General features: G+C 40.1%; 3 protein-coding genes across 4 annotated transcripts; all 3 read right to left on the reverse strand.

Moving 5' to 3' along the window:
- Positions 1-52: 52 nt before the first annotated feature.
- Positions 53-8,624, reverse strand: tcirg1b (T cell immune regulator 1, ATPase H+ transporting V0 subunit a3b). The gene is made up of 21 exons (XM_056383583.1): positions 8,486-8,624; positions 7,121-7,243; positions 6,682-6,760; positions 6,422-6,570; positions 6,190-6,285; positions 6,001-6,062; positions 5,786-5,912; positions 5,566-5,648; positions 5,375-5,468; positions 4,990-5,202; positions 4,741-4,891; positions 4,445-4,584; positions 3,670-3,827; positions 3,472-3,562; positions 3,240-3,358; positions 2,883-3,096; positions 2,088-2,198; positions 1,911-1,997; positions 1,694-1,811; positions 1,324-1,495; positions 53-911 (listed from the first exon to the last, which is right to left on the reverse strand). The coding sequence occupies exons 2-21, from the start codon at positions 7,235-7,237 to the stop codon at positions 818-820; spliced, it is 2,475 nt and encodes an 824-aa protein (XP_056239558.1). The 5' UTR covers positions 7,238-7,243; positions 8,486-8,624; the 3' UTR covers positions 53-817.
- A 1,555-nt stretch (positions 8,625-10,179) lies between these two features.
- Positions 10,180-15,908, reverse strand: prpf19 (pre-mRNA processing factor 19). The gene is made up of 16 exons (XM_056383709.1): positions 15,727-15,908; positions 15,373-15,522; positions 14,636-14,712; positions 14,045-14,186; positions 13,822-13,895; positions 13,651-13,716; positions 13,503-13,544; positions 13,316-13,390; positions 13,131-13,206; positions 12,919-13,028; positions 12,605-12,760; positions 12,409-12,478; positions 12,150-12,323; positions 11,788-11,870; positions 11,202-11,307; positions 10,180-11,000 (listed from the first exon to the last, which is right to left on the reverse strand). The coding sequence occupies exons 1-16, from the start codon at positions 15,743-15,745 to the stop codon at positions 10,903-10,905; spliced, it is 1,518 nt and encodes a 505-aa protein (XP_056239684.1). The 5' UTR covers positions 15,746-15,908; the 3' UTR covers positions 10,180-10,902.
- A 453-nt stretch (positions 15,909-16,361) lies between these two features.
- On the reverse strand, positions 16,362-22,173 carry LOC130173657 (uncharacterized). 2 transcript variants are annotated; one of them, XM_056383091.1, is made up of 9 exons: positions 20,921-22,173; positions 20,282-20,412; positions 20,071-20,206; positions 19,248-19,532; positions 18,766-19,083; positions 18,504-18,685; positions 17,638-17,739; positions 17,423-17,521; positions 16,362-17,337 (listed from the first exon to the last, which is right to left on the reverse strand). In XM_056383091.1, the coding sequence occupies exons 1-9, from the start codon at positions 21,003-21,005 to the stop codon at positions 17,119-17,121; spliced, it is 1,557 nt and encodes a 518-aa protein (XP_056239066.1). In that variant the 5' UTR covers positions 21,006-22,173; the 3' UTR covers positions 16,362-17,118. The 2 variants fall into 2 exon arrangements, with proteins under 2 accessions (XP_056239066.1, XP_056239067.1); XM_056383092.1 differs by having other exon boundaries at positions 18,766-19,080; positions 20,921-22,091.
- Between the last annotated feature and the right edge of the window lie 78 nt (positions 22,174-22,251).

Genomic DNA, 22,251 nt, shown 5'->3' on the forward strand with positions numbered 1-22,251 from the left:
GTGCAACTATACAACAGGTAAGGTAGCCTGTTCAGTCAATGACTTCCCACAATAAGATTAAACAAGAATTTTTTTTTATTTCAGTTCAGATTTTACAGTGCAAACCAGCAGAAAAAAAGAGACACGTGTCTAGAGCAGAGTGTTGTTTAAAGTGGTGACATGTTAATGGATGATATTATATGTCCAAATGAATAAACAAGCACTCCGTCCCAGTAAGGCACCTGGAAACACTACCAATAAATACCTGTTGTGTGTTGTGCTTGGAAGACATGATATGACAATGAGTGGAAAGTACCTTTGGCTCATGAACATCCTTGAGATAATCCTGCTGATCCCTGCTGTCATTTGACAAATTCTACAGGACTGGCTTATTAAAGTACAATACACCAGTTCAACAATCACACATTCCCTTAAACTGCAGAAGAAATTCATTAATTGATGTACTTTCCCTTTCATAACTGAAGATTATAAAGCGAGAAGTAAATGATTACTATCCCTTTCACTACTGAAAGAGTAATTAGAAAGCATTACATAACACTGAGAGTGGAAAAAAATAGCATTGAGATACAAAAGTATGTTTTTCATTTCATATAATGTACTTGTAATTCATAATAAAAGGAATCATTTTCATTCTAGTGATGCAAAAATAACAGTCATCATGATCACTGCGCAAGTCAATTAAACCATTTCATAGCCTACAGGCAGTAGAATACCACTGTTAAAGGCAGGGTTATTCTGAAGTGTTGCAGTCCAAGTACTCAATAATATACATAAATTAACGTAACCGTTTGGCAATACTAAGCAATAACTTGGCGGATCATACAGCAGCTGATCCATTGATCATAGATGAAAAGGAGAAAGGGCTCAGCTTGTAGCCTGTTCCACTATAGAACTTATTCTGAAACTCCACCCTGCAAGAGACGAGAGCAGAGTCAGCATAAAACAGAAAATACAAAAAATACATAATCAATTTTTATCCACCCACACAATTTCTCTACCTCCTTAAACAATCCTGTCCTGTCATTCTAAAATTGGACTTGGAGCTGAATATAAAGTTTGATTTACAAATGATTGATTTGGTGATGCTCTGAACTTTTGTATGGTTTGGCATGGCTTTTCATTTTCTTTCTTTAAAAATGTGGTTCCTCAAGTGAGTTTAGTGGGTTGTTTATCAATCTTAGATTGATGTCATCTTGAATAACACTGCAATCATATTTGGAAATAATTCATTATTTTTCTCAGACCCATCCATATTATTTTAAGACAGCTCTGAATTGAACAGGGCCATTTTCCCCTTTGTCCTGTCCTTCCCCTCATTCTTACCAGTGCAGACGGAGCGCATGGAGGAAAGCTGAGAGGCCCTCCATAACAAGCAGAATGGAGACAGTCAACACAGCAAAGAAGGCAAAAATCACAAAAAGGACCACAGATCCCATATAGCCAGACCACTTCAGGGCAAGACGCATTACCATCACCCACAACACCTCTGACAGCTCTGTGGAGACACAAATAACTCACCATCACATAACAATAACTGGTTGGAACAAAACCATCATGTGTTGAACCAACTGGCTCAAAAAAAGAATAGTATGAGTGTGTTTGGTTTTAAAGAGGAACTCTGTCCATTCGTATACATCATGTGAGTATGAAGATACACATTGTGTTTGTGTGTGTCAGTATGTGTGCCACTGACGTGCATGTGCCAAACTGAGAGCCCAGAGTCGGAGGTAAGAGGCGGTGTTGGAGATGCAGCCCAAGCAGTACTCTATGGTGTGGATGGCCTGATGCATGAACACGTCTGCAGCATCAAACTAATGCAAACAACACAGTTAAAATAGTTAGTCAAGAAACACAAGAATACATATTTGACCAGATTTAATCCATTTAGTGAATTTAGTTACTTGTCTTACCTCCTCTTCAGCAGCTCCTCCCTCTGTGTCCCCTTGATGAGTATTGATGGAGCCTTCGTCAGCCACGAGTGGACGTCTGTCTTCCTCCTGAGATAGTGAAGAATTAAAAAACAATCTGTGAGGAAATGCAGCTCACTGTAAATAAAAGGGTTAAAGTTCAGTCAAACACAAACTCACCACTTGACGTCGTCTTCTCTTGAATGTGAGGTATTCATACGTCGGCTTTCCTAGCAGGAGGACCGGGACTGAACACAGAGCCAGCACCACCAGGACCTTCTGCACCACAGACTACATAAAGAGTGAAGGGAGATCTGTGTTGAAGTACAACACGGGTATTTTTGCAAGTTACCCCCCCATTTACTACAAATAGTTTATACACTTTAATTTCAGCAAACCATCAAAGCATGCTGTAGTTTTTATGTCTACCTTCCAGGTGTTTTTGTCATTGTCTTTTTCTCAAAATTACATTATTGCTGTTTAATGCAGTTAAAGCAGTGATTGCTTTAAGAAATCTTCTAAGGGGACTTCTACATCTGAGGTCTAAGAGTAATCTGCCAACAAAACAGCTCACACTGGTTAATTAAAAATAAATAAATTTTAAATAAAAAAAAAAAAAAACTGAAATATTGTAACTTTATGTATTAAAACAGTTGCTGACTAGCTCACTGTTATGTCTTGGATACTTTAACGTACAGATTTTGGATTTATTTTTGAAAAAAAAAAAATCTAATTCACACCTAAATAAATAACCTAAATAATAATGTTATTTAATTTCACAATGAAACAACCTTCACATAAGATAATGTAGACAAAAACTAACTGTTGTGGGTTTCATGTCTAAAAACACATTCATCATCATAAAGACTGTGGCATGCTTTAAAATCATTGACGGTTATGTAAAGTGTAAGCAAACCGTAAAACAAACATGAAACTCTGATATGTTCCTTTTAGGGTAATGAGCAAACAACACACCTGTCCTTCATAGAGTGGTGGGTTTTCAGCATTTTCTGCAAATAGGAACATGTCTATGAAGTGGATAAGTATACTGGGAGCGATTTTAGACTGGGTGGGAGTGTAGGCAATCCACTTGAAGACCACCATGAACACCAGGTAACCGAACAGACACACCATGAAGAACAGCTCTGGGATCAGTACAAAGAACACACTGCTTAACTGGCCAAAGTGCCTGGAGAAAACCACATCAAGGAGAAGTAGAAACAGAGAAACAAGGACATGTGAAGGCAAGTCAGAACAGATATGAAAATAAACAACTACTGAGATGTACACACTCCAAACAGAAACATCAAAAAAGTAAAAATGATTACTCACCAATAATTAAAGAATGACAAGCAGACTCCAAAAGTCATGTGAATGACACCGATGATGACTGACATTTTCATCTTGTACGAATTAAGGAAAGTCAGTTTGTTGTTGGCCAAGCCCCAAATCTGACAACGACACATACAAGAGAGAATTAGTTTGAGTAAAGTGACAAAGCAGATGGCAGGGTGAAGAATGCTGAAGATGTGAATGAAGAGGTGAAGAGTTTGATGGACAATACCGGGTCAATGCCAAATGGATAAGGGCTGGTGAAAACACCGGACACAACAGGATCCATGGACAAGTACTGATTCCCTGCCAGGACTGATGCACTGAAAAGAGATAACACAAATGTGAGATGTACAGGAAATAGAGCCTGTGAGAACTGAAAAAAAAGCTATAAATCATTTTCAAGCTTGCATGTATGAAATGTCCTCACTTCCATATGTTCTTCTCAAACATTGGGCCGACATGCCACGCTGAGCTGAAGGTACTGAGGCCTCTGCTGAAGCACTCGTTGTAAATGGCCCCCGTGTAGACAGAGAACAGTCCCATCAGCAGAATCAGATACCTTCCTCCAAACATCATCCTCCAGATCTGAAACACAGAGAGGGATTTTATTTCAGTGTTTTGTGTGCAAGGTCAAAGACATGTTTAAGCACTTTTGGCTTAGTCTTTGAAATAATCAATTTTGAAGTTCTACATTTTTCTTTATTCCTTCAGATTAATCTATAGACATTAAATAAAAAATATATATGAATGTAAATAATTGCAAAATCAAACTAAAACTAAATACGGTCCAATTACTTTCAAATGAATTTATCTAGCCTGACATTGTATGGGCAATATGCAATGATCCTGACAATTAAATGAAAAGAAAGACAGTAATTATTCTGACATAAATCTAGTGTTTGGTTCCAACTGCCAGTTTGATTTCAAGTGTGTAAAAAACTGAATTCATAAAGCTCTAATAAAAATCTTTTTTCTCCTTTATCTCTTTTGATATAAGAAGAGAACAAATGAAAAATCTTTGAGTAGTCATTAACCTGAAAGCAAAGCAAAGCAGCTGCAAATTAATTAAGGGATTTGTACTCTGGTAATAAAATCCGATTCAATAAAATGCTATTAAATCGACACCGCATCTTATCCTTCCATTGAGCCTGAGTGTGTGTTCTGCATGTGTGGGCACTGTGAGCGAATATCCTCTAAATTACCTCATTGTTGTTGCTCTTGAGTTTGGGGTCCTTCTCCTCCAGAACCATCCAGAGGGCAGCCAGAGTCATCAGTAAACCATGACCCACGTCCCCAAACATCACAGCAAACAGGAAGGGGAATGTAATTATGGTGTACACCGCTGCAGAGTTATTGAGAGAAAAGACTTGACTAAACTTAGAGGAAAAAAATAGATGTGAGGCTGAGAATTCTCTGGCTTGCACGGAAACATCTGACATGCCCTTTTTCTTTCAAGACATTAATGAAGAAACCTTTTTTCAGTGGTATGCTGACGTACCTGGATTGACTTCACGGTAGCTGGCCACACCGTACGCATCAACAATGTTCTGGAAACCAGCTGTGAAAGAGTTGAGGGGAAACAAGGTAGGTGGAGGGGTGGAGCACGGCAGGCGGTTGTAGAAAGAGTCGACCCCACTTCCACTCTTTCTCTGAGGATGGAGAAGAAATTCGGACAAAGATGAAGGAAGTGAAACATTTGGCAAATACGTGTTTATGTTAATTCTCCCTGTCTACAGCATTATCTTACCCCTCCCTCTCTCAGAGCACTCTGCAGTTCAGGCAGCTTGGCAACAGGACACCAGGCCTCAGCGATCAGGCATTTGTCAGTGACAGAGGGGCTGCAGAGATTCAGCACCATCTGGACCGCTTTGCACTTCTGAACCCGCACCTTCCACTGGGGCAGCACAGCCACCGCCCGCATCAACAGCTGCTGCAGGAAGGCCTCAGTCTGTGACAGCACCTGAAGTAGAGGGAAGTGAAAGGACAGGAGAGTGAGGGGATAAGTGACATACCATCTTGGGCATTCTACTATCTTCAAGCATGACACATTACAAAAGAGGGTGAATGCTGGTGATTGGATCAATGTAGCAACAAATAGTCACTGTGCTTTTATAAAGAGGCACTCTGCTTACTGATTTGATATCTTCAATTCTGCCCTGAAGTCCCTGGAGAATCTCCTCTCGCTCAGCTGTGCTCTCAGGGTATGCAAATGTCTGTGTGCGGAAACTGCAACGTGGGGAAATAAAGATATTCAACATGTGAAAGAGACACTGCAGTGTGGAGATCTACAGTACAATAAAGACCATCTAACTGGTGCACCCACCAATCACATATCTTCTTGACTTTCTGTCCGATCTGGTCTCCCCAATAGGAAATGAGGAACACTGTCCATTGCACCATTTCCCCCTGCAAACAAAGACAAAGGAAACAGCTTTGATGAGATACCCATATGAAAGTTCCTTAGATGTGGAAAATCATCAGATTACCCCTGCAAAAGAATTAACTTTCATGTCTATCCCTCAACCATGATTGCCATTTCCCACCGTGTCCGGGTGCTCGAGGCGATCCTCCATTTCTCTGAAATCCACAATGATATAACCACGACACGCCCGCCACAACAACCGTTCAAATGAGGGGACCTTCCAAGGATGGACCACTCCTGCCACAAAACTGAAAGAGGAGACGCAGTGGGAGATGTGTCACACACAGAGAAAACTTAAGAAAGGAGTTTAAATACATTTTAGGAAATGGCATCTACCTGAGGTGGACATCTTGGCGGTTATCAAACAGGCCTTGGCTTTCCAATACAGGTGGTGGTGCCTAGGAGAAGAAGCAAAAGGAGAATGAATGTGTGTTTTTTTTGGTCAGTTTTCTGAATACAGTACAATAATTAAAGAAAGGGTAATAAATGATGCAGAAAATGTTGCAAAAAATATTTTTTAACCACCTGTGAGGCTGTCAGAGAGTGTGTTCTGGTCAGGACACCACGGTACTGACAGAGCTGGGTCAGCTGAGCCCGGAGGCTGTCTCTGTTCCTGGACACCTAAGAAGATACACACAGGCAAATATGAAAAAAACTGTCAAGCCAATAAGTTCAACCTGTTTTGATAGTAGTGTACTAATGAGACAACAGGGGCTCTTCTTTGATTTATTAGCACGGCCTTGTTTTAATCACTAACCTCTTTGAGCTCTCTGGCCAGCCTCTCGCTCTCCTCCTCTATAGTGATAAGTTCACGGGGCTGAGGGGCAGAGGGTGTTGGGCATGGAGGAGGGAGAGGACCCTGCAAGGGTGGAGATAGGGAGCGACTGATCTCCTGCTCCAGGAAGGCTGAGGGGCAGATAAAAGACGATCAGAGAGGGCAGATGGAGAATCTAAACAAGACTAATAAAGAACATGGATGAAAATACAGGTGGGCAACGATGAGTGATTATTGCTTACTAAAAGTTTTCTCAAGGTCTTCACATCGTCTGACTTCGCCGACAAACTTCCTCTGGAAGGCATTCACATTTGGATTTAACTGAAATCAGAGGGACAAGAGCCGAGGAGAGAGGAAGAGAGCAACAGGGTTACTCATGTTTATGGAACATTTTTGCTATGTCTTACAGTGACTCAAACCAACCATCAGTTCACCATCTCATCTAAGGACCGATTTAGAAATGCTGCAGATTGCTGAGCCAAATAACATTAAAACAGAGTTGAAATCAACCCACCATTTGCATGTGAAGAGAAGTCAGTCATAAAAGTGGGCAAAACTGTTTAACATGGAAAAACATTCTGGCCAAAACAGCTGACTAGTTTAAGAGGCCTCCAATTGGTTTGGACTCTCTTTCCCACAAGATCATGAACCAAGAGCTGAACAAGCATTGAAGTGACTCACATCTCTGAACTCAACCAGGCCCAGCTCCCCCAGCTCACTGACACAATTGTAGGCCGAGCCAGACTGTAGGAAGAGCTGTACCAGGCACACCTCCTCGCTGCGAAACATGGAGCCCATAGTTACCTGCACAACACCAAGGACAAGATCAAATTAATATTTACTTCTAAAAACTGACCAAGTAGCCAAAGTACTGTAGTGTTTATAGTGGAATGAGATATTGCTGAGAATGTGGAGAGGAGAGAGGCAGTAAACAAGGGGGGAAAAAAGTTCACAGAGGGCATCTATTTTCAGTTAGAACAATATAAGCCCCTAAGTGACAATGCTGAAGTTCATGAATTGAAACTAAAGAAAAAGGAAGTATCAAGTCCTCCTGACTGTGATGATGAAGTGGGATTTCCATTTTTGCTCAGACATGGTCCTGCCAATATAACAAGTTCACGGTTTAGTCAGTTTAAAATCACTCTACAATACAAAAAAAGAAAAAAGGTCACATTGTCAGTTTTTTACATCCACCTTGCTAAAACTAAAGCACTCCAATAAAAGAGCTGTGCAATAAATCCAACTTTTTTTGTTGAAACTGCTTTAGAGAGGTATTGATTCAATTTTATGGTGATTTTAGAGGCTGTAGTTTGTGGTGGTATTGAGCTGTATTGTGTTATACTATATTTAACTTAAATACCATTGCAGCATCAAAAAACACAGGCTCAAAATGACTGAAAACTGAATCAACACCTCTCTGAAACAGTTTAATCATTAACTGAACATCATCATTTTAAGAAAGGTAGGATTTGTGGCAGAGCTGTTGCACCAGAAAGCATATATTTTCCTAGGGTGTACCTAATAAACTGATGAATGAGTTTTAAACCAAGTAATAACATTTCTGAAGACTGGGTGTTGAATAAAAAAAAGCAATGACGGGAACAGGACTCGACATTAGAACTATAAAACTCAGTACATTGTGAGAATTCAAAGAAAAACATACGGTAATATAAGAAACTTTTGCATTTTCTTGAACAAATAGCTCGGATCGGCCTCGACCTCGGCCGTTTCACCTCTATAATGCCTGTCTCGGTGTACATTTTTTTCGCCATACAGAACTGGAGCAGAAGTTTCATTTTGAGTGGTACACCATGCCAATGAAAAGAAGCGCAAACCTTTGCAGCGAAACAAAAGATATCACGTTAAATAAATTAAAAAAAACAAGCTGAACTGATAAATTAAGGTTGGGGAAATCCCGTGGAGGGAAATTAAAGTAGCACAAGGCTCTGATTTGTGTCATGACAATAGCTGGTCATACGCTGTGGATATGAGGTAGAAAACAGCTTCACATGAGCACAAAATGAAGCTAAATACAAAACATCTCACCTGTCTGTCCTCTAAATTCCGTTGGACTCCAACCTGCTGTCTTTCAGGCTTTCCAGCCCCGTACCGACTGACAAACCGGTGACAGTTAACCGGGACAAACCAGACGTGTTTGTGAGAAGTTCTACCGTCTCGAACTTCCCGTTTGTGAGAGTCACGTTACTGCAGTCTCACGTGACAGTTGGCGTTCGTCTCTCATTCGGCCACGAGAGGTCGAGATTTTCAGGTTATTAAATGGCGGTAACCAACGGAAACGTAAGGTTGGTTTTATTTGAGTCGACGATTCATATCTAACGCCAGCCTAATGGTAATTTATGTTATATACTTTAGATTAGATAATATCTGTAACAAACAATGGTTGCTAAGCGACACCATGACGACACGAACGCCATGATGGTGGCAGAATCCTCCGTTTGAAAATAACAAAAACTACTACAACTCCGTAGAAATACTGTTACTGTAGTCGTGCAATGAAAAAAATACTTAAGTAAAAGTACACATGTATAAGTGTAATCAGGTAATCAGATAAGAAGACAATGCAGAAAAGTGCCCCCAGTAATTATGTGATCACCATTACTCATGCATTGTGTACGTATTTCCTAATGTAATTCTTTTATATAGGACTACAACTAATGATTATTTTCATTATAGGCTAATCAGATTTATTTTTGGATTGCAAAAATTGCCCACCACAATTAATATCAAAGGGACACCTTCAAAATTCTCTTGTCCAATATACAGTTCAAACCTCACATACTGCGACTGATAGAGGGAAGTAATCTCATTTGAGAAGCTGGAACGATGAAATCTTTGTCATCTTTGCATGACATGTAAGGAATAAAATGTAACAATAAGTGACATTACCCCCTGAAAATGCGTCTCCTGGACTGGCACGCCCTTGGCAAAACTTGGTAAAAAAAAAAAAAGTTCCCCCTCAAACAAAAAGTCCCGTCAGAATATAAGAAGTCACTCGTGAATACAGTATGTTCCAGTTGTGAAGGAAATCTTGTGGAATTTATGCAGAACAATGCATTCTCTGATGTTTTCCGTAAAAAATTAAATTACCTCGTTAAGGCTTTGTAACATTAGCCTACATATTTTCTTCTTCCTCCATTGCAAAATTCAAACTATGAAAATGCAACAGCACATTTAAAAGTCTACTACTGGACAAGATATCTCCTATTGTACGGAACAGTCCATTCTCACTGTACGTGCACACAATATTTCAGCTTTCTTTGTTGTTAGTTGCACATTGAACCAATGACTGACTTGTAAACTAGTTGTTTTATTACAAATATCACGTTCATGTGCAGGGTGCTTAAACTCTTGGTTTAAGGGTGAGAACAGAAACATTTCCCCATGAGCAGATATATATGTAGACAGCTTTATGGTGTCTAACTCTGTACATTCATCATTCTGCACAGTGAAGCTCAAACACCACAGATAAGTATCAAGAAAAACACATTTTTGAGTGGATGGGGGCTTTAAATCATTTGTAGCTTGAATGTCATGAAACAATAGACCGTAAATCAATGTCATCAGGCTGATATAGGCTAATCTGTACAAAATGAGCAACTTTAATTTTATGAAACCTGATGAAATGTCTGAAAATGGAGTTAAAGTGAAATTATTTTATTTCCTTCAGAAGACCCAACAGTGCCCTTAGTCTTAATCTGACAAATGCACATATGGCAATACAAAAGATATTTTATTTTATTGTAAAAGGGTAGCGGTGCAACGGGTAAAATGGCAGGTAACAAGAAATATACAATTGGAATAAAAGACAAAAGTATAAATGGAACAAATGAAACAGAAAATTTAAATGAGGGAGGATAAACACAACTAAATTTGTCACAGAGGAAAATGAATCTCATACATCTGTTCATCTTCTGCTTAGATGTACTGTTCAATACAGATTATTTTCATTTTACCCTAAAGATACTGTAATGAAGCTGGTCTACCTTAAAGCAAAACAGATTGTTTTCACACCCAGTACAGGTCACAACTGTGGACTGGAGTTCTTATAAGCAATTTTAGACACCCCCCCCCCCCCCCCACACACACACACACACACACAAAAAGAAAATACTACAGTAAAATCATAATTGCTGGCACATCAGACAGGAACATTACACTGGCTTCTGCATCTCATTTAATATCATTTATATTTCAATGCCAACAAACATGTTGTTATCCTAGCCATGCTGCTGTGGTTTCAATTAGCAGATAATTTCATGGGATTTCTTTCCTGGATGTGACGACTAACACACTAAAGAAGCAAAGTTAGCACTGATTTTTTTCTTGTTTTTCTAAAAATTACAGGTCTATGCTAAGTCTGTGCCCAGGGTAGTGAATGCTCAGACAGAGACCTCTATCCTCCTCTCACTTTTGTCCTCCTCCCATTCTGCATGTATGTTTCTTTACAAACTGTAAAATTTGAGACTTCTGTCCATTCCTGCTGAGGTCAGGAACTGAGCGTTCTCTCCAAAGGCCACTCCAGTCACCAATCCTGTATGGTCTATAGTAAGAAAGAAAAGCGCAAGGTGAAAAATCTGCTACTTCCTCACAGCAAATACAAAATGACATGCATACTGGATACATAGTGGGGTCCAAAAGTCTGAGGCCACTTTCCCATTCACCTGAATGGTCCAAAAGTCCAGAAAGTGGTCACAGATTATTGAACCCGATTTGAAGAGATATTGGCATTTTTGTCCCTCACCTGTGAAGTTGAGGACCTCAGACCACTGCTTGCAGATGTAGACACGGATGTCAGACCCTCCTACAGCCAGATAGGTACCACTCTGATCAAACACAAGGGACTTCACCTGAAACAGAAAAATAAATGAGATTCAGAAACACATAGGTATGAGAGTCTGTGACTTAACGTGTGCTTGCCAGGCTCATATTTCCCCATCAACTTTCTGTTGGTATCTCTTATCAGACTCTTACTTTAGGCCATCTTAGTAATTATATCACATTAAATATGTTTGTTAATTTTCTTGCTAAGGGTTAGAAGAGCAAAGATCAACGCAACTTTCATGTCTGTATGGTAAAAAGGAAGCTAGAATCAGAAGGTGATTAGCTTCGCTTAGTATTAAGACACAAAGCAGTGGAAACTGGCTAACATGGTTGTCTCCAAAGTTATAACAATCCCCCTAATACCTCTACATTAAATTAATTAACAGATTTTGTGTTGAGACACAAATGTAAAGGGTAAAGATTTTTGGGGAGTTCAATGCCGCAGCTACTTCTCTGAGTGCAAACGACAAATTTCTTTAAAGGTAGGAATACCCGCCCTTTCTTACCTCATAGTTGTTGTCCAGAGTTATGGTCTTGAAGTTCTTCAGTTTCCTCAGATCCCACAGTTTCAGAGAGCTATCCTGGGCACCTGGAGAACAGTGTCAGAAAAGGATGTCAGTGTCAATAAAGCTAATGCAAGTACATATACAACTCCAGGTCACTTCAGTGCCAAAACAAGGCCTGAAGATGCTATGGTTAGCAATAGATCTGTGGGTCCTACAAACTATGTGTTTTGCAAATTTCCTACTTTTTCTGTTCTTTGGTTTCTCAGTAGGATTTTAAAAAGAAAATATGGGTCAGTGTACTCCTAAATCTTCCTGCAACTTTACATAAAAATGGTTGTAAAAGTGCTGTTAGTAGTTGTCACCTGTGGCCAGATAGTATCCATTCTCAGAGAAAGCAATGGAGGTGACAGGGCCAGAGTGGCCAGGGAAGTTAGCCACATTGGTGCGCTCCTTCAGATCCCAAATCTTGATTTGGGAGTCAGCCGTGCCAGTGCCAAAAATTAGACCATCAGGGTGGAACTGAGCGCAGGTGAGAGCTGTAGAGGGTACACAGAAACGTTACTACCTGGAGGATAGCTCATTCATACTGTCAAACACACTTGTTACTATAGAGTCACTTACCACATCCAGCACTTTCATCAGTTACTTTGGTGAGGACTCTACCAGTCTGGATATCAGAGAAAGCCCAGTACTGCGGGATAAAAATAACAGTGAAGTTAGTGTGATGGCAAATCTTTAACAGGATATGCCTGTATCATTACTTCTGTCATTAATTGATATATAGGGTCTGTGGGTATTTTCTTCAAGCTGCAAACACCTGATCCTCAGAGGAGCTGAGAAGGTAGTCCCCAGTAGCATGTAGGGAGAGTCCAGTGACACCTGCTTCATGGGCACGGACCACCTGCACACAGTTGCCTCCAGTGACAGACCACACACGGATAGTGGTGTCTGGAGATGCAGAGAAGACCACAGACTAGAGGGGAAAAGACAGCAAAGGAGCAAGGGAAGGGAATAAAATGACAACAGTTAAGAATAAAAGATCATGCCTCCAAAATCTTTTTTTTTTATTCAGTCATCTGAAGATACAGTACTTTGACTGGTTCACATCATTAAACTAAAAAAGGAAGTTACCTGAGATGGATGGTAAATGACAGAGGTGACCTTCTTTGTGTGACCCTTAAGTGTCGCCACAATCTGCTCCTCGTTCTTATCAAATACCACCACATTTTTATCAGCCCCACCTAGAAGAACACAGGTGGGGTAAATAAACTGACAGATGTTTCAAATGAGGTCTAGCATGCCGATGAATCACAAAAACATTAAAATCGAAATATTTAGTGTACCGGTAAGCACTTTGTTGGTGTCTGAGGGACACAGATCCAGAGCCAGTATACCAGGAACACTGGCACTATGAAGACCCTAAAGGCAACAAAAGAAAGCATGTTGACAGTATGTTAATTGAATCACTTGAACAAACTGTTGCAGCCTCCTGATCGAAAAGGGGAACCAGACAGAAATATATACTTACAGCATGGGAGGCCACTTGACGGTATTTGCTGAGATCCTCAGCTCTAACCAGCTCCTCTGGCACAGTCTTTCCTCTCTGGAGAAGTACAGTGAGGTTGTTACAAGGAGTATGAAAGCATATTACATAGTACCACAATAGTTACACAGCACTGAAATAGTTGGCAAATTGTGGCTAAACAAAAGTATACCTTCTTTCTCTCTGTGGTGAGGATAGTAGCTTTGTCTTGGAGCTGCAGGCAGGAAAAAAGGCATGTTGAAACTCATCTTAGAGCCACTGGGGAAATGGAAAGCTTACGGCAAAATAATGATTTATGTAGGTAGAATAAAAAGTCTTACCTTCTGGATGATCTCTGGGGTCATTCCCACCTGTTCACTAATCTCCATAGGTTCTCCACCAGCACCCTGCGAGGGCAGAAATAAACACAGATGGGAGCAGGCACAGTAAAAGATGTGATGAGCATTTCTGATCAGTATCTTATCAATTGAAATCAAAAGTCAATCACTCACAGCTGCAGCTGGTTGAGAGGCGGGAACTGCCTGAGGGGCAACCAATCCAGCTTGGGGTTTGAGTGTGGCAAGAGCTATAAGAAGGAAATACAGCCATAAGAAAAAACATGATGGTGTGGAGCAGATTCTGGAGAGAGCTGGTGATCATCTAAAAGCCATTCTATGTGCTTTACAACTGCAATTATGCCCTAAAGTAAGGACACACAAACTGCTGTTAACCCACCTTCTCTGGCAGCAGTGACCTCTTTGGTGAGTCGAGCGATGACTCTGCAGGCTGCATCGTGTTGGTAGAGAGCATGAGATAGTTCTTGACGAGTGGTCTGCAGTTGCTGCCGCAAGGTGAAGCTGTGGAGCATAACGGCATCCTACAACAGAAAAGTCAGGATGAGGGAACTCTTCTCCTTTTCTAAAATCCATATTTTAAAAAGGAAAAATGACAATCTGTTTTTGCAATTATCAACTTGACTCATACTTCCTGGAGTGGATTTCAACAACAACCAGAGAGCAACATCTTTTAATTCTTTTGGTGAATTGTATGTCAGGTAGGAAAAGAGCAATGGCACAATGTAATTAGAGCAACCAAATTGTTTCAGTCAAGACAGAATATGCATTGTATTCTACTAAAGCTACTGTTATTTGAAAGACTGGAAGAATCCACCTAAGGTTTATTGCCATTAAGAATACTGGTAAAAAGAAAATGGTCTAGAAAGAAAATGTCAGCTGTTCATTTAAAACAGTAATTCTGAGTCACATTTAAAATATGAAGGTGTTTTGTTGTTCTCCTTTGCGACTCCTTAAGGTTAACAACACTTACCCATTCATCTTGAAGGGACTTGAGAATGGCAGGAATGCTTGTTGCTGATGGTGCCTTTGGTCTAATAGGATGGGACACTAAAGAGAAGAGAAAATTTGCTCATGTTCAGAATAAGCAGCCTCTCATTCTTAATAATCATGTCACAGCAGTCTTGATTTTTAATGTTGATTTTTGATTGTTTCAGGGACACTAGCAGTAGCAAGTCAAACAATGCACACTAGTGGCAAGAGCAAGGACAATATCTGATATTTGCCCTAACATACCTTTAAACCGTTGAAATAAGTGATCAACTGAGCAATTAATCAATTGGCCGATCCTCAGTTTAATACAAAATGAAAATATTTGTTAAAGCACTAAACATCACAGTTGAAAACAGATGAACACAGATGCAGTTTGTTAAAGCCTTCTCATAAGGGCGAGTTAATTGAATATAACTTGCTTAACTACTACAGGTTTATATTACAACATGAAATTAACAATACTTCATGAATGTCAAGCTTTCCCATAGTTTGTGTATCCTCATTGATATAAGTGGGTCAGAGAAAATATCAAACACACGTCTCAGTATAATGCAACCCCCAAACTTCAGGCTCATTAGTGAACAGTGAACATAAATATGAATCAACACCTCAGATACAACTTGACCATGATGTTTTATTACAGGGCCGCTGCATTAGTAAGGTTTCTTAATTAACTGGTGGTTGAGTATTTATTTCATTAGCTCGCTTCCAGTTCACCTTTGATATCTACGAGCTGCTCCTCAGACAGCGGCTGCCCATTCATCGGGTCCGTTCCATTCTCCGCGATGTACTTCTCGATCAGCCTGCGCTCAAACACCTGGTTGGACACCGGAGAGACGCACGGGTGCTCCGGCACCTCGTTGGAGACTGGGGGAAAGAAAAAAAGCGATTACAGCTTCAAAAACCACATGATACCAATATTATAATTACTTGATAAGGCCGGTGAACTATCACAAGTAGAAGGCGGCACTGCGTGGCCGCTAACGTTAGCTACATTAGCTAGTAGCATTAGCGCGGTGCCTAGCTAACCTGCACTGCCTCCGTCATTTCAATTAAATCAACTTCACTTACTTGCACAAACCAAAGACATAGTCCCGACGCAGTCCGAAGGATTTCGTCTAAATAATGATTAACACTCGCCCAGTTCTCCAATATGTATTAGCACTAATGCACACTTTCCTTATGTTTTGCTCAAATTGGAAGTAGCACGCTGTCCTTTCATTGCCGCTACAACCGGGTTTCTTCTTCTTCTACGACTTCCTCCAGTGTCTAAGCTTCAGAAGTGCGCCGCTGTCCCCTACCGACGGAACAACAACACTGCTCTGATCGATGCACTAAAGATTTGAGCTGAAATGTGTCAACAGACTGAAAATTTAATGACAAAAAAATTGACAATTGTTTTTTAATCGTTTAAGCCACTTATCAAGCAAAAATACATATATTTTTCCTCTGTTTACAGCTTCTCAAATATGAGTATAAGCAGCTTTCTACAGTTAAAATGAGTTGGATATCTATGGTTGATGGTCTGTCATGTGGACAAACAAGCAATTAATGTCACCTTGAGCTTTAGCAACTTGTGATGGCCATTTGTCCCTTTGTCTTTACATTTTACATACTAAAGATTTATCAAAAATAATACACAGGTTACCTGTTATTGAAAATAATTGTTAGTTACAGCCAAACAAATGGCATTGAGGAGAAAATAATCAACGTTTGTCAAAGATAAATTTTATTGATTAAGAAATGACAGTTTGATATAGCAAAAGCAGCAGTCAAACCTCTTTTGTCATTAAAACAATGTGGTGACAGTGATATTATCCTGTGCACAAAGTTAACAAATCAATAGGCTATTGCAATATTTGGTGGAACACGTTACATTTCATATAACTACAATTACCTTGAGGGTAAATGCACTATGTTATTATAAAATCAACACACTGCAGAACAGACATTTAACATGATAATTAATTGTTGTCGCAGTGAGGAATGATTAACACGATGGATGGAGAAAACCACTTCAAATAAACCTACGTTACTGTAGGTACAGTGCTTAAAAGTTCCCTTTTGCAAACATTTGTATCACAGCTTTGTCTACATAGCCCTATTATGCACACAAACATACAGGTACAGACACTCAGCAAATACAGTGCAGGAAATATCGGTCCTGAGGGTCTGGAGGTAGGTAACAGCAGGAGATTTCAGGAGCACCATCAGCCAGTATCAAGAATTTGGTAATGTGAGACAGGAAGGCTAATGCTCCACTCATGCTTTAGTAAAATTACATGAAAAAATTGCATGCAATATTGATACCAAACCCTTAAAACTACACTAAGATGCAAAAGGCACAGGTGAAATCTTTCTTTTCCATTGGAGAATCCAAAACTGTTGCTTCTTCCACACCTCACTCATTTCTTTCCTCATTTCAGCTCCAATTCTCTTGTTTTGTTTTTGTTTTTGTTTTTTTTATAAGAAGTTCAGTTTATCCGAAGTGTAAACACTGCAGGATTCAGAAATGTCTGTGTCTAGTGGTAGTGTGGAAAAGTATTCTTGTGATTTGCTCCACCTTTCCTTATTTCCATCTTTCTTGATCTGGAATTGAACACAGTCCTCGAAGAAATGTAGGCAATCTGTAGCCCCGGGTACTGAAAAGGAAATATTTTTCTCTTCCTCATTAGATGTATTCTGCAAGGAAGGAATGAAGACATATGTTTAAAAAATATTTTGGTCTGTGACATACAAATACTACTGGAGTGTAGTGGTGTATTACCTCATTGATTGAGTTACGACTAGGGGAGCTCCCAGCTGTTAATCTGTGTGTTTCCTGATTCTCAGCTCTCACAGTTCGAACCATAACTGGAGTGTAACCCTAGAAACACAGCAGTGCACATATGGCACATACACACAGACACAAAGCACAATTTAACTGTTTTAAATAAAGAGGCAAAACCTGCCAACTCATTTAATTCAGTTAATCAGCCTTACAGTATGTGTAGGACTGGTCCTTGGGGTCAATTTTCTTGGTGTGACAGGCTGCTGAGAGTGACTGTAGTAGCCTGAGGGCTCAGGGCTGGGCTGGCTGTAGTCCTGTATACACACACACACACACACACACACACACACACACACACACACACACACACACACACACACACACACACACACACACACACACACACACACACACACACACGCAAAGTTTGAAATAACCTCAGAATTTTGGCAAAAACAAAGGATTTTCAGTGGACATTAAGTGTAAAACCCAGTGCCTGCATATGAGTCATGAATATATTCATGAATAACATAATACGATTTATTGCACCATATAAAGTAATTTGCTGTTATCATTTCTTTATTTAATTCCTTGGAAAGCACTTTGCAACTCTGTTAAGGATAGTGCTACACAAATTAAGTTTATTACTATTACTTTATCACTGTGGTTAGCTGTTCAACTGAGCAAATAATGGATTTATTTTTAGACCATGGCAAATTAAAAAATGTATGGTGTTCATAGATTAATATTCCTATACACACAGCTGTCTCAGCTGGTAGGGCCACTAGATGAAATAAGATCAGGTTGAACAACATAGTCATTACAAATAATAAGTACCAGCACAGAAAAATGCAGTTTGGCATCTTCAGTGCAAGCAGTGGCAAAAGTACATACAGACAAAAATAGAGACATAAAATTGTAGTGAATAAAATATTAACCAATTGAGAAGTGATAGTAAGCAGGGATTTAACAGTGTATACACAAAATTACCAAAATATATGCAACAAAATGTACAGTATAAATGAATGCAGCTATGGTATGTCAGTGTACAGTAATGTGGTTCTCCTGATTCCTTCACCTGGATGTCCACTCTCGGAGGGTCGGCTGGTGGTGTGCGGTTCCCTCTGAGGCCAGCGATGATCCGCGACAGGCTGCAGCATGGGTAGCGCTTCAAGAACAGGAAGACACCAACCAGTGACAGTAACATCCCAGAAGGGACAGTGATGGACTTGAGGAGTGCTCGCCATTTGCCCCCCTTTTCTGGAGAGATTAGAAAAGCAGAAGTGGAGCAGATATTGGGAGGAACCTACTGTGGAGAAGCAAAGCATCTAGATACTCACCGATCACTTGCAAGACGGTGGAGGACACCAGGTTGCCATCTTCATCTCTGATTTCATACACCCCATCATGCCTTGAGGTTAGCCTCGCTATGACAACCTGATTGATGCTACCATTCCTGCCCAGGGAGATAAGGCCCCTGTAGCGCATGTCGTGGTCTGTTATGTGGCCCTCGCGGATCAGCTGCACAGGGCCCCGTGGGGAGGATTCATCAGGGTTTCGGGTGGGGGTAAAAATGAGGTGGGCATGAGGGACAGGAAGAAAGAGGGGCAGATTTAGAGACTCCTTGGTGAAGCGGGTGACACTGAAGGAGTGCCCTGCTTCCATATGCAGGATCATGAACACAGAGAGGAGTAGGGAATGAAGGAAACATGAAGGTATGAGAGGGTGTCAAACAGAAAGGGAAAGATAAAATATAACCATTACCATTGATCCTAAAGTTAAAGAAATGTATTAGTCAGCTTTTTAAAGTGCTCATCCTCACCGTGGACAGTGAGGGTGCTGCGGGACAGCACCTTCCCCTGTGTGTCTCTCACAGTGTAGTCGCCTTGGTCCACTTGCGTCACTCTCTCGGCCACCCATACCTTCCCGCTCCGCAGCAGCCGTCCCCGCCCCGCATCACTGGTTTCAGGGTCCGTCCGGTTCCAAAGTACAATGGGCATGACCTCAGGTGGAGCACCCCGGGGAGAAAACTCCAGCAGGGAGCCATTTTCAGGGATGTTGTGCTCAAAGTTCTCCCCATAGTTTCTGTAGTAGGACTTAATGCATTCTGAAACAGGTTGAAGAAGTAAGAGATTAGAGAGGAGATTTGCGGTACTATTACTACTTTATTTGAGTATTCAACATTACTTTGTACTTCTACATTTGACAGATTAAATATTGCACTGTTAATTATAGTTGCCAGTTACTTTTGGATTAGGCCCATTATTGCAAAATCATCCATCTGGTTCATTTTGTAAACTCAAACGTGAGAACCACTGGACTCCATGGTCTAACTGTATATAAAGAAGCTAAAACAAGCTCCACTTCTCAGCTACAACAATGAAATGATTACACTTTCATGCATCAGCATTAACAGTCCAATAATGAAGCAGAATGAGTACTTTTACATTTCATGCTTGAAATACAATAATAATACATCCAAACTTTTACTTGAGTTGGATTTTGTACAAGGGGCTTTTACTTGTGATGGAGTATTTTCCATGAATGCATTGGTACTACATTATAAATTCAATTTAAAGATAGTTTGGCTCTGGATCATAATGAAAACCAGGGACAGACTTACAAAAGAGTGGTAACTATCATACCTGAAACCATCAGACGAACAGTCTCGTAGGTGAATCCAGAGAACAGTTTGATGGCATAAAGTCCCTGATCACTATGAGTTACTTCTTTCAGGACTAACATCTTATCTCTTGTCCACTCGAACCGTGGGTCCTTTACCTGCAGTTGTAAATAGGTTTAGACAATCTGTACACACAATAACAAAACACAAAGCACAGGCACACTTGCACTCACCGTGGTTTTTTCCAGCAAGACGCGCTTTGGTCCCTCAGGGTTTGGTGTAAAAGTCACTGTTCTGGATGTCGAGTACACTGGCAGACGAAATTCTTTTCCAGCACACACCGTCTGAACTTCTTCTCTTTCAGCTGTCAAAGTGGAAAATAAAATCAGCAACCTCTTGTGGGAATATATTTCATAAGCAAAGGATATGTGATGAAATGTGGCCAGCCCAGGATATGTCACAGCTAACTCCTTGTGTTTGAGACTAAACCATGCATTTTCTGTTTAGATAACACTCACACCATTTAATAGCAGACACACAACTAGTTTGTAGTAATTTACATTTATAGTTGCACATGACTTAATCACTGTCAGCTTCTTAGAAAGCGAGAAACCTGTATTTATTAAGTCTGTATGTTTAAAACAAAACTGTATACTGCATGTATGGTATCAAAAATAGAGAAACCAATAACTATTAGTTGATCATTTATTAACATTAATATCTACATTATATACCTCACAAAAGGATAAACACCAAACGGATTTTAAGAGTTGTTTTCCTGAGGAGTGGATTATAACGATTATTGAAGCCATTAATTAATAGGCTAGGTGTCTTTATAAAAAGTGGTACTGAAATTATGTTCAAGAACTTACCCACAGCAAGAGAAAGGGCAAAAAGGGTAGTGAGTACGACACAGAAGGACATTTTCTCCTGTAAAGATGGACCCGATTGTTTCATGTACAAACACAGTGGCCAGAGATGCACCCCCCTCTGAAAACAAGCAGCCAGCCGCGGGACATGCGATCCTCAATCAACAAGACACACAGGGGGGAGCCCCAAAACAACTGTGATGATGTCTCTGCAGAGCGATGCATGCTGGATACATCCAAAAAGGGCTATTGCTGTCTGGTCCAAAACGCCTTGTCCGCTCTTAGAAGTCACGTCCACTCGGGTGTCACAAATGTCTCCCAACATGGACAATATTTGCAGCGACACAGCGGGACGTTAGGCCGTACGTTATTGATAATGTACAAATGATTACGTAGCCTGTGGCGCAGCCAGCCCGAATCTCACCTGCAGGATGTGCGAAAATGAAGTTCACAGCTTGGTATTTGTGAATGTTCATGTGATCGAGGGTAAGAGGTTGACAACATCGCGCATGGGCATTGCTCCCTTTCTTAGCTATGACGGTGGGTAAATTGTATTCTCAGCACCTCATACGCAAAAATCCCATCCCATGTTACATAATTTTCTTTTTGCCTGTTCCTGAGTGTAAATACGCTATTAGCGCAAGAGAGTGCACGGTTACATAGTGGGATACTCAATGATAGATTGGGCGACAAGATTAAACCTGAATTGACTCCTCAGGAATTTGCAGAAACATGAGGGCAGATGTCACAGATCCTGTTCATGCAGAGTAATGTACTGCGGTGAAGTGTAAATTTGAGGTACTTGCACCTGACTTCAGTATGCTACTAATAATCAAATCATATAATATATATAAGTAGAACTTTTAAAAGCCGGTTTTCTGCATCATGGGCATTTTTTTTTTACTACTTAGTACTAAAACCTATATCATAACAAGTATTTTATTTATATAAAAACAAGTATTTCAATTTGAGTATTTTGTTATCACAGAAGACCATTACACTTGTCTGAACAAAAGATCTGAATACTTCCTCCACCTTACTAATGGCATCATAACAATTAAGAAAAGGTCTACTATAGGTTCAGCAGCATACTGAAACTATGAATGTGTAATTTCACTTATTTAACTACAGCCCAACCAACATGCAAATCTTTAATAAATAATTTTACATTTCATTACGAATCATGAGGCCTGGCATCTTTGAAGTTAACGCAGAACAATCATTTTGATCTTGGAAATGTATCTGTGTTGCAATTTACTTGGTTTGTAAATAATAATAATAATTATAATTATAAACTTTATTTGTGTAGCAACATTCATACATAATTGCAGCTC

The sequence above is a fragment of the Seriola aureovittata genome, chromosome 8, assembly GCF_021018895.1.
Source record: "Seriola aureovittata isolate HTS-2021-v1 ecotype China chromosome 8, ASM2101889v1, whole genome shotgun sequence".
Lineage (NCBI taxonomy): Eukaryota > Metazoa > Chordata > Actinopteri > Carangiformes > Carangidae > Seriola > Seriola aureovittata.

Excerpts from the sequence above, each read along its gene's own strand:
- tcirg1b (XM_056383583.1), bottom strand. The coding sequence starts at position 7,237 with ATGGGCTCCATGTTTCGCAGCGAGGAGGTGTGCCTGGTACAGCTCTTC. Across the intron at positions 6,761-7,120 it reads GCCTGGTTGAGTTCAGAGAT|TTAAATCCAAATGTGAATGC; the intron begins GTGAGTCACTTC and ends CTCTGATTTCAG. Across the intron at positions 6,286-6,421 it reads TGGCCAGAGAGCTCAAAGAG|GTGTCCAGGAACAGAGACAG; the intron begins GTTAGTGATTAA and ends GTATCTTCTTAG.
- prpf19 (XM_056383709.1), bottom strand. Across the intron at positions 13,391-13,502 it reads TCACCACAGAGAGAAAGAAG|AGAGGAAAGACTGTGCCAGA; the intron begins GTATACTTTTGT and ends GTACTTCTCCAG. Across the intron at positions 11,871-12,149 it reads TGGATACTATCTGGCCACAG|GTGCCCAGGATAGCTCTCTG; the intron begins GTGACAACTACT and ends ACTGTTCTCCAG.
- LOC130173657 (XM_056383091.1), bottom strand. The coding sequence starts at position 21,005 with ATGAAACAATCGGGTCCATCTTTACAGGAGAAAATGTCCTTCTGTGTC. Across the intron at positions 19,533-20,070 it reads TGTTCGTCTGATGGTTTCAG|AATGCATTAAGTCCTACTAC; the intron begins GTATGATAGTTA and ends AACCTGTTTCAG. Across the intron at positions 18,686-18,765 it reads CACCGTCTTGCAAGTGATCG|AAAAGGGGGGCAAATGGCGA; the intron begins GTGAGTATCTAG and ends TAATCTCTCCAG.